At 38.2% G+C, this 15,522-nt stretch overlaps 1 protein-coding gene across 1 annotated transcript; it reads right to left on the reverse strand.

Moving 5' to 3' along the window:
• Nucleotides 1-13,877: 13,877 nt before the first annotated feature.
• On the reverse strand, nucleotides 13,878-15,219 carry LOC141562398 (E3 ubiquitin-protein ligase TRIM58-like). Its single transcript, XM_074302439.1, has 2 exons — nucleotides 14,038-15,219; nucleotides 13,878-13,898 (listed from the first exon to the last, which is right to left on the reverse strand). Exons 1-2 carry the CDS (start codon nucleotides 15,217-15,219, stop codon nucleotides 13,878-13,880), a joined length of 1,203 nt encoding a protein of 400 aa, XP_074158540.1.
• Nucleotides 15,220-15,522: the final 303 nt, after the last annotated feature.

The following is a 15,522-nucleotide window of genomic DNA, read 5'->3' on the forward strand; positions in this document are numbered from 1 at the left end:
ACAAAAACTGGAGTAGAAAATTTCTCACTGGAGGCAATTTAGAAGGTCAGCAGAAAGGTCTATGACTATGATGCCAGGATGGCAGTCCAGCATACGGTCCCAGTGCATGACTTGCTGGAGCAGTTCCAGCCTTGACCCTGTCATGGCCCCAAAATGACCAATATGCACAAAAAATATTCATAGCAGCTCTCTTCTCAAGACTAACATAATTGGAAATTGCAGGGATGCCCATTTGTGATAGAATATTATCATTCTCTGTGAAATATTGAGCAGGATGCTCACAGGAGGAAAAAAAACACACGTGGAAATTCTTTTATGAACAAAGTGAAATATATTGTATAAAAAAGAATAGCAATGTTCTAGCTTTGTTATTCTCAATAGAACAATCATCCACAACTATTCCAAAGGATGTAGGATGAAAAATCATATCCATACCCAAAGAAGAAACTGATTGTATCTGAATAAAGCATTCTCTCTCTCTCTCTCTCTCTCTCTCTCTCTCTCTCTCTCTCTCTCTCTCTCTCTCTCTCTCTCTCTCTTTCACTCTGCTTATCTCTCTCTCTCTCTCTTCTCTCTCTCTCTCTCTCTTTCACTCTGCTTATCTCTCTCTCTCTCTCTCTCTCTCTCTTTCTCTTTCATTATTTAATTTTTCTTGAGGATTTTTATTTTAATGAGGGTAGAAGATCTATGTTTTCTTTCACACAACTTTACTTTTGAGAAGATGTTTTGCATAACTTCACATGTGTTTTCTTAATTGTGGGTGAGGATAAGGAAGAGTGCCTAGAACTTAAACATCTATAAAACAAATGTAAAAAAAAAATGTTTTTAATATTACTAGGGGGGATTATTAAGTAAATAAAATACCTAAGTCTGATAAAAAGAACATGCCTGCCTGACTGGAAATGCATCAGAAATATGTGTCTAAGCTCTCCAGTCTTCTTCAACATCATTGCCCTCCATGTATTCTAGGGTGCAGTGACAATGGCCTCCTTGCTCTTACTCAAAGAGGCTCTTCTATCCACAGATTTCTTTAGCACTGGAATTCCTTTAATGCTAGGAACTCACTTTGTCCTGGTCAACATTCTTCCAACTCCAGATAAAAGCCTCCAATCTATGAGGAGAGTTTTCTCAATTTTTTTTTTCATGTTAGTCTCTTCCTCCTATTGATTATATTCAATTTAACTTGTATATATCTTGGCCAAACATGTCTCTTTTCATGTTTTCTTTTTCATTAGTCTGAGAGATCATGATGGGCTGAGGCTTATTCTGTCTTTCAATTTCTCTCTACCAAGTCACAGTACTTAAAATTAGGAAAAGCTTAAAATGTGTTTACTGACAGATTATTACTGCAGGAGATGATGGTGGAAGGATAATGTGATTCACTATTTTTCCAAGTACTCTTTCAATGCCAATTTGTGATCAATTCATACTATTGCTTAGCAAACTCTTTACCTCTCAAAGTGTATTTATCAAATGTGTTCTATCTGGTTAATCTCCTTCTCCCTTGAAATCTCATTTTTCTGTTTTGATTGATGAAGGAGTCTTAAGACTGGGAAACAAATCAGAAAGCTGAACCAAGATGGCATGTCATCTCCAACACTAGACAACTTAAGACTTAGCTCTGGATTTCAGGTCAGAAGATATTAGTTTGATTCAAATTTCTGAACTAATTTGATCATAAAAGAGGGAAAACGACTCACACATGTAAAAAATGTTTTTGCATCTCCTTTTATGTGGCAAAAAACTTGGAATTCAGTAGATGCCCCTCAATTGGGGAATTACCTAATTATTTATGATATATAAATGTAATTTAATATTATTGTTCTCTAAGTTATTATATACACATTGATTTCAGAAAAGCCTGAAAAGACTTACATGAGGGGCAGCTAGGTGGTGTAGTAGATAGAGCAAAGCCTTGAACTCAAGAGGACCTGAATTCAAATCGGGCCTTGGACAATTAACACTTCCTCAGGGTGTGACCCTGGGCAAGTCACAACCCCAATTGCCTCAGCAAAAAACAAAACAAAACAAAGAAAGCCTACAGAAACTGATGCTAAGTGAAGTGAACAGAATGAGAACATTATACAGTGTAAGAACAAGATTATGTGCCAATCGACTGTGATAACGTTGGCTCTTTTCACCAATGAGGTGTTTCAGGGCAATGCCAGGAAACTTGTCATGGAAAGTTCAATCCACATTCAGAGAGGAAAAAAAGATTGAATATGATGTAAGCATAGTATTTTCACCTTTGTGTTGTTGTTTGGTTTTGTTTTTTCCCCTTTGAATCTGCTTTTTTTATGCTCAGCATGATGAATATGGAAACATGTTTAGAGAAATTGCACCTGTATTGCAATTTACCCTATATTGAATTGCTTGCTGTTTTGGGGAGAGGAGAAGGATAAGGAGATGGAGAAGAATCTGGAACACAAAATCTTACCAAAATTAGTGTTGGAAACTATATGCATATGGAAAAATAAAATGCCATTAAATAATAATAATAATAATAATAATAATAATAATAATAATAATAAAGTGGATATACACTTAAGTGCTGAAAAAAATTGAATTCCTTAGTGGCATGTGATAAGTGAGATACTACTTATGAACCTCCATTTCCTCACTTTCCAAACAAGTCAATTAATTCTGGGAGGCTTTTAATGAAAATCATCTATGATTGGGAATATTTAATATATTATTGAATACATTCCATACTACAGCCCAGACTAAAGGTTGCTCCTTCTCTTTTAATAAAATTTTCTGAACTATATTGACCTTTCTGTGCAAGATTTCCATCTTTTTCTGCATCTTCTTCTGTAAAGAAAGAGGAATAAACAGTTAGGAAATCTCTTTCTGAGCGTGAGTTCTGTGACATACTAAGAAACTCAATAACCCTGATAAGCTGGTACTATTTCATTGATTTGTTAGGAAGAGTCACAAAAGGAAAGACCATGAACCCATTCTTGTTGGGGGCGATAGCCCCTTGATATTCCTTGTTTGATCTCCAACTTCCTTTGGGACTTGGACCTTGGATACAAAATCTGGACAAACTAGTATGGGCTATCTGATCTGGCCAGGGTTTTACAGCCCCCATTCTAATCTGCTCAAACAGACCAAATGCCAGCAGGAAATTCCTTTTTGGGAAGAGACCTCCGTCTGTCCCCAAAAGATAACAAGAGAATCCTTATCTTATTTACATCACTCTCCTGAACCTCCTTACATCACTGTATCTGAATGATTGTGCTCTTGTATAAAACAGAGTCCTCAAAAACCTATTCTTTGCAAAATTGGTCTTGTACCATGCAGCCATTTTGCCCACCAGCTCTCCAGTGTTTCCATTCTAATCAATAAAGACTATGTTTCCATACAGCATTAAGTAGCAAATTCCTTTGCTGCCGACCCCGCCCTTGGTTACTTTGGGGAAGGAAGGAGAGAGAGAAAAGGAGCTGACCCATCTCAGTTTAGACCTCAGTTTACTCCTCATCATTCTGACATAACAGTATTCAGATCTAAGTGATAAACTAATGTAGAAACAGTGAAATTGTGCATGGACAATCGGTGCCATTCCTGAAGGAATGCCATTAAGTTGTGTTGGACTCACCCTGTAATAAAGAGCAGCCACTGCAATGGGCCAGTGTAAGTGGTTCTCATGACTTCCTAGACTTAGAACAGGTCACACAGAGTAGGGTCTTGTTCCTATCACAGAACAGCTTCTGGTCTTCCCTGTGTAGCTCACATATGCCTTCCTCTTCAGGGTACATGGCAATATCAACTTGATGAGTTCTTAACTGAGAAAATTCCCAGCATGTAGTACAACAAGAAGATGGAGAGGTATTTTTCCTTAAGCAAGACATACAGATTATATGTCCACATTCAACTGTGATTAGCTTAATGACTTCATTCAAGCAATTAACACAAAGGCCCTCTTGCACTTCATCAGCCATGATCCTGAAAAGAGAAAATGAGGCAGTGTAAGAATATTTCTACTCCTTCATTTCTGAAGTTTTAAAAAGCACATTTCAAGAACACCATAGCAAGCAAAATCATAATTGATGATATCCCTCATCTCTAACAAGTATAGACTCCATCACTTGGAAAGATACACACAATAACATGCAATAACATCTAGTTTCACCCTAGACATTTAAGATGCATTTCATACATTATTATTATTATTATTTTTTTTTTTTTTGGTCCACACAAAACCCCTATAAAGTACATGAAATTGTCTGCATGGTGGATAGGGAACTGTAGGATGAGAGGCCAAGTGAGTTGCTCAGAACCAGAAAAGCTCTCCTATTTCCAAAGCTGTATGAGATAATTTTGATACTCTTATTCAAATCAATCATTATTTAATCAATTTGTTGTGATTTAATGAGTATCAGTGATTGTATAAGTGAATCAAACAGAATGATTAATTTAAGTTGCTGTTAGGATAAGAATTAATCCTCCTTGAAGATTATATTCATTATGTTTCTCAATTACTTTCCTATTGTTAGTAATGTAATAGCATGTAATTGTTGCATTGATCCCCTCCTTGACTTAGGAAAGGCTGTAATAAGATTCACTTGCTAGTGAACCACTCTTACAAACCACTTCTGACCACTCCCTACTGATCTTTATTTCAAGCTCACAACTTCCTTAGACTGTAGGCTAGCATTGGTCAAACCCTAGGGGCTCATGTCTTGTAGAATCTCCTGAGATGTTGTTGAAAGGGTCTTAGGATCTTTGGATCACCTGGAATTTATGACCTGTGAAGGTGTCATGACTTGTAAAAAGTCTGCTGACATAATTATGATTGATAGACATCCAACGATTTCACCCCCCTCTAGAATTGAGGAAGCAGTAAATTGTAATGTCTCCTTATTTTAGTAAGTATATAAAAGTAGTTAGCACGCAAGAGGAGGGGCCTCTCATAGTGAGGAAGATTTTAGATTTAATTAAATTCAGGCCCTCTGGATTCACTACTGAATTGATTAATGAAGCTTGGAATTTTCCATTACTTTTATAATTTTCTGGCCTACAACAACTAATAATCCATCAACATTTATTAAGTGTCTGCCATGTGCCAATTACTGTGCTAGAAACTTTACAAATATCACCACACTTGATCATCACAATGACTAAGACTTAGGGGATATTATTTCCCTAATAATAATACAATCAAGGAAACTGAGGCAAATAGAGGTTTAGTAACTTGCCCAGAATTAAACAGCTAAATAAATATCTGAGGCTGGATATCGGAAGTACGTCTTCCTGATTCTTGTCCCAGTGATGTACTGGTTATGCCGCTTATGTAACAAAATGACAAGCATAATAAGTAATAATAGCAATAAATAATAATGGAAGAAACATTCTGTTACAAAGGGAAAATAAGAAATTTGGAGCCAGAAACTATGCTCAAATTCTATACTGAATTTGTTCCTCACTAAAAAAAATTCTTCTGGTCTCAGTTTCTCCCTGTGTCAAATGAAATGATGAAATTAGATGATCTCTAAGGTTCCCAGAACTTTCTAAATTGGTCTTCAGTAGCAATAACAAAAACTTTTGTCAGAGGGGCACCTACCTGGGATATCCTCTGAAGGCTCTAAGCATGTGAAATCTGTTATGCCACAGTCTCCTTGAGCTGTTCTACTTCAGTTTCCCTGCATTAGTTTCCCTCATTGTCCTGACTGAGTTTCCCTGAATTGTTCTATCTCAGTTTCCTTAACTGTTCTGCCTCAGTCCCTTAAGTCGTAAAACCCCCCTGGTTCATTAAGACTGAGCTCTAAGGTTAGAAATTGTCAGTGGGAGAGGAGGAGCAGATCAGACTTTCTGGCTCCTAGCTCCTTCTGCCCCCAAGAATTTATGACACTGCCCCTCTAAGATATTCCAAAAGATAAGACTATCTGGGATACTTCACTGACATCTTTACTTCTGTTATTCAAACATTCTGACTCTGGCTTTTAGTAAAAATTTACAGCTTAAAAAAAAAAAAAAAAATTTACAGCTTCCCCCCCACCCCCATCTTGACAGAACCAAGGCTTCTAACTTTTCCTGCTCTTCTTCCTTTCCTTTGTCTGAAAAGCTATAAAAGGGATTTTCATTCCCCCATTCATCACTGGATATTTTGAGATGAGAGTCCTGTCCAGTCAATTAAACTCTCCAATTAATAAAATATTAAAAAACTCTCTAATCTCTATCTTGCCTCAGTTTCTCCGGCATTACAAATCCAGTTTGGGAATATCTTAAACTAGAGCAGGACACAACACCAAAGTGAGTAGGGGCTGGGGCTTAAATTTTCCTCATACACTTCCCCACGCTCATAATCTGTATGTACTGAGATACAGCAATTGTCAAATATAAGGGACTTTGCCCCCCCCAAAAAAAAAAAAAAAAAAACTTTTGTAATTTGTTATCCTGTTATTCCCCATTTCCTTTAGGCAAACAATTAATCTCTGTGTTTACTCATCAATCAATCAATCAACTACTTATTCAATGATTACTAAGCTTTAGGTTTTGTCAAAGTCTTGAGTGATTTAGAACAATACAGAATCATGATCCCCCTCTTGAAAGGAGTTTCCTACTAGGAAAGAGAACTTGAAAACCAATATACTTTACCAAATACTTAGAGGAATAGCCATAAATGTGAAAATGGGTTGAGGGAGCAACTGCCAAAGATATTAGGCAGAGGTTCATTTGAGCTGAAGGTTTTGTTTTCAGGGGAAAAAAGAGGAAACCTGGAAAATTATTTCCTTAGCACCCAAGAGTAATTATAATTAGGAAGTAATTACCAATTCAAGTGTTTTTAAATTAAAGAGATTTGTTTTCTTTTAGTCAAGAGTTATTGCATGTGTACCAGTCATGACATCAGAGATCCTACTATCTGACATACACACTTTGGAAAATCAATATATTTTGTGAATGAGAGATCAGGAAATGGCAATCCATGATGGCTCCAGTCTGCCCCAACAAAAGGATCTAAAGTTTTGTGATGAGGTATATACCTAATGATGAGGCCTATACCTCAATAAAATTAGGATTAATTGAGATCTAGTGGCAAGTTCGGGGTACAGGGAGTCAAACGGTGCTCCCCTGCAACCCCTTTGCATTCGGCACAAGGACACAAAGTTAAATGAGGTCTAGTGGCGGCAAGAGTCCCCTTAAATGAATTGATAGGCCCGAAAGCCTAGATTGATAAGAGGTTTGTTGTAGGGTTTGGAAGTAAGGTTAAAGTCTGGTTAGTAAAAGGTATTAGATAGAGGAAGAAATACACCAAAGTGGTGGGACAGACAGTCTGTGATGCAAGGCATATTGCTGACATCTTTCAACTCTCTACCAAGGGATGATTCCCCCTTGGCTCTTTTATTGGCTTGAAGAGGCTTATGCGTGGAGTTCCAGGTGGATTCCTGGAGAGCCAGAACCCACCAGATAGGGGTTGGGTTACCTGAGCAGATCATTAGAATGGGGGCTGGGTACAGCCCAAACTGGCTCAGATCCAGATCTCTCCCCTTGGAATACAAAAGGGTGGTTTTGACCAGATCTTGTAAATCAAAGGTCAGTCCCAAAGGAAGTTGGAGATTAGAAAAGGAATCTTAAAGGGAGCTACAGCCTGCATCATTTTGGAGTTGCCAAGTTACTCTCTCATCCAGATGAATGGGATTCTTTATCGTTCAATCATTTTTAGTGATATGTAACTCTTTTTGACCCCATTTGGAGTTCCTTGGCAAAAATACTCGAGTGGTTTCGGTATTTGCTTCTCTAGCTCATTTTATAGGAGATGAAATAACAGGTTTTAGTGACTTGCCCGGGATTGTAAAGCTAGTAAGATTCTAGGGCCACATTTGAACTCAGATGAGAACTCTTCTGGACTCCAAACCAGGCAATCTATCCACTGTAGCCTTGCTCACATCCTCAGCAATATTCACCTCTGATCCACTCCAGTACTCTGCTTCTTTAGGCTAATTGATTTCACATCTCTTTCCAAAAATATATAGTGTTTGGAGATCTTTGAGGCCTCTTGAAGTCTATGAATCCTCTCAAGGATTCTTATAGCAATCACAGAATTATAGTACCAAGGGTCTTTCTAATTCTGCACTACAAGGAAAAATGATAGGATGACTATTTGACTGAATTTGATGATATTCTGTCTTTGTACTCTTTCATCTATGACATTTCTTCATGTAAATCTATGGATTCTTGATACTTTAGATCCATTTGGGGGCATAATTGTAAATGTCTACTTGGGCAACCTGACACACATCCAGCAGTAGTGTCTCAGTTCATCTGTCTTCTCCCAGACCTTTCAGCATTGTCTATTTTTTCTATCTCTTTTGAACTTTGACAATTAATTGGTTATGAGGTTCTACCATTGAGTTCATTTGATTATCATTGGCTTAAAGAATACGTTCTTTAAAGAATGGTAATTTCTAAGCTATATTTCCCAAACTGATAATGGGAGAAATTCAGATAACTAAGTGGACAAGAGAAGATACTAATCCTTCCAGATTCCTACCAAGCTTTTTATTTTAGCAAGCTGACTTTCTCCACTTGTTCTGACATGTTGTTTCCTAACCCATGAACATGAAATCTTTCTCTCTTCTCCATTTGCTGGGTTCAGAAGACTCATTCCCAAAATTTTATATTATATTGTGGTGAACTACAGTTCTCAACCTCAATGCCTGCCATATTGTGATGGCCATTTTTGCATTCCTGACCCAGAAAGGAAGTTTTTAATGGAAAAAACTTAGCTATCTTTTTTCTTTTGGGATCTTTTCTTCAGCTTCCACTGTTCTGCCTTTCCTCTCTGTGTTCAGGTGAAGGAAACACTAAGTCTGTCTCCTCTTAGGCCTTTCATATACTGCTAAGCACATTCATGAAGCCCCTCCTTCCTTCAAGGGGTGAATTCTCCTGACCTCCAAAGCCAAGAATAAACTCATATGTGATAGCCATTTTCTCAGAGGTAGGAATTCCATGGTGCCCAATGTTAATGCAATCACAAAAATGTGAATTTCAGGAAGTATCAGAACCAGGCTTTTGGCAGAGAGGTAATCCTGGATAATCCAATAATGAATTGAATTTACATCTTGTGCTGAACCAGGTAGGTGAATTTCTACCTTGAGTTGAGAGGGGCTGAAATTCAAAGGAAGTATCCTGAGTGAATCATTTAAAAAAAAATTAAAAAGTTTTTTATTTATAAATATTGATTTCCTTTTCTGAATTTTAGAATTGGTTCTATTTGTAAGAAACCATAGGAGGAATGTTACATTGAGAAAGAAATGCTGCAGCATGGCTTAATCCAACAGTAATGATGAAGTATATAGACAACTTGCCCCCTCTTTGGTTCTTTGAAGGCAATTAGTTAGTTAAGGAGGAATTCCAATTTCAGCCTTAGGTATATTCAGAAATTTAGATATTCAGTGTGAATTTGAGAGTTAGAGTGTAGTTTGAGTTTACTGATCTGCTAATTTTGCACACTGTATTTAAAAAAAAAATTATTCTGAACATAAGGGGGGAAAGGGAAGGATTTACATAAAAATTCTTTAAAATGTATAATAAAGTTATCTGGTAATTGTTTTGTTTTGTTTTGTTTTCCCTTAACTTTTTTCTTCTTTCCACTCTCCCACTCTGGAGATGGCTAACATTTGGCACAAATATGTTTTTGGGGTGTGTGTGTGTGTGGGTGTGGGTGTGTGTGTTTCCATGAATGTGTATACATACACCATTCTCATGATTCTATTTATCAGGTCTTTATCTATGTGAAGATGACATATTCCTCTATATATCCTTTGCAGTTAAGTTTGGAATTTATCATAGTCAAAAAGTCAGTAAATGTTTTCTTAAAACCATATTTTGTTACTGTATACAGTGTCCTTTTGGTTCTCCTCATTTCATGCATCTTTATTTCTTTGTATGTTTTGCTGAGATCATTGAGCTTATCATTTGTTGTATAGTAGCAGTATTGAATCACAATCACACATTACAACCTGTTCAGCTATTACCCAAATGATGAACTTTTCCGCAATTTCCAGTCCTGTGCTGCCAAAAAGAACTGATAAAAGTATTTCAGAACATATAGATACTTTTCCTTTTTCTCTTACCATCTTTTCATTTAATCAACAGAGGCATTAGTGTTATTCCTGGGTGAAAGGGTATACACGGTTTAGAATTCTGAGCAAAATTTCAAATTGTTTTTCAAAATTGTTGGTTACTTCACAGTTCTACCAATAGTGAATTCTTGTCCCACATGTTCTCCAACATTTATTGCTTTCTCCTTCATTCATTGCATAAAATCTTATTAATGAAAAAAATAAATAAAAGGAGGTTTAGCAGCAATAGGCTTCAAATTTTATGATTTGGATATAATTATCAGATTTGTTTAAAGAAAAGTAGATCAGTGGAAGAGAGCAGACATACACTTTATAGCAGCAATGAAAGAAAGTCATCTTGTTTTTGTTAAATCTGAAAACTCAAGATTTGGGAATTAGAACTCACTCTTTGCCACATTGCAAATCATTCTAAATTCTAAAGTGATTGACTGGAGAAAGTGAGATTTAAGCTACATTAAAAAGAGTTTGGTTTTTCAAACTCAGAAACTACTTCTTTGGGCCTTGTAAGAAACTGAGAAGGATCAGCTGACAGGACTAAAGATGATAGTGGAGTCTTCTCAAATATAAGGGAGAGGACATTCTAAAAATCTAGCATTTTCAACTGCTCCAATTAGAAGATGAAATTCAGAGAGGAGGGGACTCTAGAAAAGGAATACACTTAGTATTCTGCTGATGAGCATTCATGGAGAGTTTTTTTTTTTTTTAAGAATTATACATAAGGAAAGATAAAGTGTGATGGCACATATGGAGATTTGGCTTTTGCTTCAAGAACACCTAGATTCATGTCACATCTCAAACATTGCCTAACTGTGCCAGAGTCCCTTAACTTTCCTTTCATCTTACACTCATTTATTCCACTAAACATAACAAATGGTAAAAGAGGAAAGAACTTTCCCCTCTTGTACTTCAAGTGTCTAAGCTTCTTCTTGCATGAAGCCAGAAATGTCTATGCCAAAGGTTAAGTCTGTGCAAAGAGGAAAAATGTGTTTTGGTTTTTTTTATGGAAAAGAGCCAGCAGGACAGATTCACTGGAATGGAACTTCATGGAAGGGAGTAATGTAAAATAAGTAAAAACACAAAAATTAAAAAGACAGAAAGAGACCAGGTTGTGAAGAACTTAAATACTAATCAGAATATTTTTTATTTAAATGTGAGCTTAATTTACAATAACCCAAAATTGGATACAAGAAAGAGTTGTAAAAAGATACTTCTTCCACCCTCTTTTCCAGTGTAGAGTAATAGAAATGTGGAGTAATGTTTATAATATCTTGAAGACAATACTGAGTTCTATCATTTGATAATTAATATTACTTTTTAATCCGTCTTTCTTCCCTATTTTGCCAAAACCCCATCTCTTAGGCAAGCTCAAAAGGATACTTCTCCTGTCTAGTTCCTCAAAGTATCTATTTATTAATCAGTTCAAAGTGGGTACCCTTACTTTTGTTTACTAGTCAGTAAAAAAACAAATCTAGCTTGTTCTGGGCTCTCCCCAGGGGACAACTCTACTACCCTTGCTTCTCCTTTTGAAATTTGGTTGTGGCTTGATCTCCAAGGAAAAGACCAAACAAGAGTTTGGAGTGGTTATGTTTTCCAGGGAAGATTTATTAGAGGCAGTTGAAGCCCAGCTAGCAATGAACATTCCATTACTCGCAGAGGGTGACTTGATCATCTGAACTTTAATGTCACACTATTTGCCAATCTATCAATCAGCATTGTTTTATCTTTGATAAAATAGGTCCTAATACTGTAATGGCAGATGAAAGGAAAGAACACATACCTAAGTTTAGAAAGCCCTCTTGGCCCTGAATGCACCTATGCATTGAGGGATAGAAGTCAAAGACCCAGTGTTTTGTTACTGCTACGCTAAGTAATAAACTGTTCATGCTAATGTGGAGACCACTTTATCACCCTGGATACCTTAGAATCAGCTGGAGTCAGGATAAGAAAAGTCTTTATTCTTGGTCTTTAGAAGTAGAAGTGAAGGGAATGGCCGAGTAGGATCTCAGAGACCTCACCTCCTAGTCTGCTGCCCAGGATGAGTCTGGCTAGTGCCACTGTACCTCCTAATCCCTCCACAATTCTCTGTATACACTGAACAATTGGGCCAGCACAGGATAGTGGGAAGGGCCATTTTGCAAGCATATTCTTATAGAGTATTGTCCACTTAGTAATTAGCCTCAGGTGGTTGATAGTCCAACCTCAGTGCATTGACTCAAGAGTTTCAGCCCTTTACATACTGGAAATTTTTGCCTACCTATGTCACCCATCTTACTAATAGTTTACACATGACTGTTATAAAATTATAAAAATGCCTTGTCCTGCAGAAAAATTTGTGTTTGTTGTAATTTTATTCACCAAAATATGACATCACCATATTGCTTAACTTCTATGAAGAGACCACTTCCCTATATGCCTCTTCTACCTATACTTCCCCTTTTACTTTTGCCTTATAAAGGACTGATCTCTAGGAGTCAGAGAAGCAATGAAAGTACAGAAGATTCAAAAAGTGATGCATATTTCTTAACTTATACAGGTGCCCAAATGGGAAGACTTCTCATGATTTGCTGAAACGCTTCTTTTCATCATTTTGTTTCTATATTTCAAGTGCATTCTATTGCATCTTGAGACCATAATGTGCATAGTCATTCCCTAAATGATACATACCCCTTTTGATTTCAGGTTCTTGTCCCAAATAAAAAATTACTCCCAATATGTTTGTGTAACTGATTTTTTTTTTTTACCTTATTCTTTGATGTTTTTTGTTTTAGTCTTTATTTTGGTCGAAAACACCTATTCATCAACAGCCTGTCATTTGAACGGGAATAAAATTTTAAATTCTAATTTTTATTCTGATCCATAAGATATCCAGTCAAATGGACGAAGGTAGAAAACAACACTTTCCAGCTTGTCAGTAGGACTTATGAATTGACAAATTCTTCAACAAATCGTAATTTGTGAGCAAGATTTACTGGCATTGCTGACATTAAAGAAGGACCTTGGTTTTTTTTTTTTTTTTTTTTTCCCGTAATTACTGAAGTAATCCATATTGGCACTGATTTCCTTCTCACGTTAGTTTTCTGCAGTCCATCAGACCCCAAAGTTGTTTAGGGTGGCAACAGTAATATGAGTTGAATTTTTATAATGTATGAGGTCAATTAAAAAACAATTAATGGAAGGGACAGAGCCAAGGAGCAGAGAGAAACCAAGATTCCTTAAAATTCTTTAGATTCCTTGAAGAGATAAAGATAATTTTAGCAAAGTTAAATTCATTGTAACAAACAACTTTGCCAAGAAAACCCCAAATGAGGAAACAAAGAGCTTGACACAAAGGAAAGAAATGCACAACAAGAAAGATACAAAGAAGCACACCAAAAGTTAGAATTCATTTCACATTTTTATTGAATGGAGTAAAAGATAAGTTAACAGTAATTCAAGTGACATAGGAGTGAAATAGCTTGAAATCCATGGCTTTTGAAGAACTTTGAGAAATTCTAGGAAGACTATGAAAGCCACAGTGCTCATGTGTGTTGTTATTTTTTTTTAACTGCTGAAAAAGAATTGCTATGTTTTGAAATTTCATAAGCAGAATCCACTGCCTCTTCCTCTTCAGCTTGCAGGGTGAAAGGCAAGCCATCTACAAGTTGGTGATCCTCCTTGTCTTGCAGGGGAAGTTTGGAAATGGAAAAACACCAGCCGGGGAGCCTAGTGGTGGGCTGAGAATTCCTCCTTGTTGGAATGCTCAGAGAGACGAATAGCAGCAAGAACAAAGATGAGAATCCAGTGCACAGAGAATCATGGGAGCAGGCTTTGTTCCTGGAAGTGGGGGGCCAGGAGAAAACATGGGTCTAACAGGGGCTACAAAGGAAATATCAGGTAACTGATAAATAAGAGAACTCTGCAGAACATTGTAAAAGGCCAGAATGCCAGTACGGTATTCTAGGTAGAGTCCTACCCTGGGAATAGGGCTTTTCAGTCTGTGGTCCAGCGATCCAGGGTAGGATTGCAAAAAGTAATCCTCTTCCTTCCTGACACATCTCAGAAAGAACACAGAGGGACAATGGGTCTTGCTGCCACCACTTTGTCTCTTCAAGCAGGGGGTGTGGATCCCCAGCATCCACTGAGGTAATCCTGTCACATCCACCTCCCAGTATTGTCTCCCTGAGCTGAAGGCCTGCTCAGCAAGGACCATGTGAAGATGCCCGTCATCATCAGGGTGGGTGTCCACCGGCCAGCCTTCTCCAGCTCTTACACTCCTCAGATCCTCAGCCACAATCAGGCAAGGACTGGCTGATGCAGGATCCAACCTGATGTGCACTCTGAAGCGGTTGAGCATCTCTATCATGCCAGGGACGGGACACACTCTGAGCTCCGGGATGAGCGCCTTGGCCCTTTGGGACAACACTGACTCGCTCCTTTCCAGCAACTGCTTGACATCCCGGAGCAGATCCACATTGGCTTGGCCCTCTGCTTCCTGGAGATCTAGCATGAGGTCCTGAAGGGTTCTCATTTGCTGGGAAAGTCTGTCCTTCTCACTTCTTTCTTCTTCCTCAATCCTAGCAAAAGGGCATTCCTTGAATAAGTGCAGGTTGTACATTTTGTAGAATTCTTCTGTAATCATCTTGTGCCAGTTCACAAGAGGTCCGGGACTAGCAAGAAGTTTCTTTGCTTCCTCAAAGTGCTTCTCCAAGCAACTTTGAAGGTGCTTCAGCTTCTTCCTGACATTGGGAGCAGCTTCTTCTACAGGACAGTGCCTGTGAGCCCTGTGCTCTGGGGTTTGGCAACATCTGACACATAGCAACGTCTGGTCGTCTTCACAGAAGAACTCCAAGACTTGCTGGTGAGTGGCACAGCGCCTCTGTCCTTCAGCACTCTGCAACAGCTGGGAGCTGAGCTGTTTCCCCAGTTCAGTTAGCTCTAGCAGGCGCCCATTGATACACAAAGGTGATTCTCTGACCTGAGACACTTGCCTGCATTCAGGGCAAGAGAAAGCTGTAGCTGCTGAGCTTGGGAGACATGCTCGGCAAAAGCTGTGCCCACACCCGATGGTGACTGGCTCACAGAAGTACTTCCAACAGATGGGACACGTGATCTGGTTCTGCAATTGCTGCAGCATTTCCACAGCAGCAGCAGCCATTCTCCTGTCTCCACTTGCTTCTGTTCTGCAGCAGCTGAGATGAAGAGCCTTCACTTCTATTCAAAGCAGTGCTTCTGAGCAGAAGAAGGCTCTCCTTTTATAGCAGGTAGCCCCACCCCTCTAGAGCCTCCCTGGCAAGGTGTGAATTCCCCTGTCCCAGAATTCTGAAGTTCTACTTGTTAACTCTTCCCAGTTGACAGAGCCCTGAGGACCTCAAAGTTCACACTTTTAGTTGACTCCTTTGTATGGATGGATTTCACCATCCTGATGGTTCCCCTGTTTTTTAGGAAGAAGCCTCTGAAA

This window comes from Sminthopsis crassicaudata, chromosome 3, assembly GCF_048593235.1.
Source record: "Sminthopsis crassicaudata isolate SCR6 chromosome 3, ASM4859323v1, whole genome shotgun sequence".
Taxonomy (NCBI): domain Eukaryota; kingdom Metazoa; phylum Chordata; class Mammalia; order Dasyuromorphia; family Dasyuridae; genus Sminthopsis; species Sminthopsis crassicaudata.

Bases quoted from the DNA above. Each gene is read 5' to 3' on its own strand.
- LOC141562398 (XM_074302439.1), bottom strand. From the start codon at position 15,219: ATGGCTGCTGCTGCTGTGGAAATGCTGCAGCAATTGCAGAACCAGATC. The intron at 13,899-14,037 runs GTAGGACTCTAC...CCCCACTTCCAG, and splicing joins TGAAAAGCCCTATTCCCAGG to GAACAAAGCCTGCTCCCATG.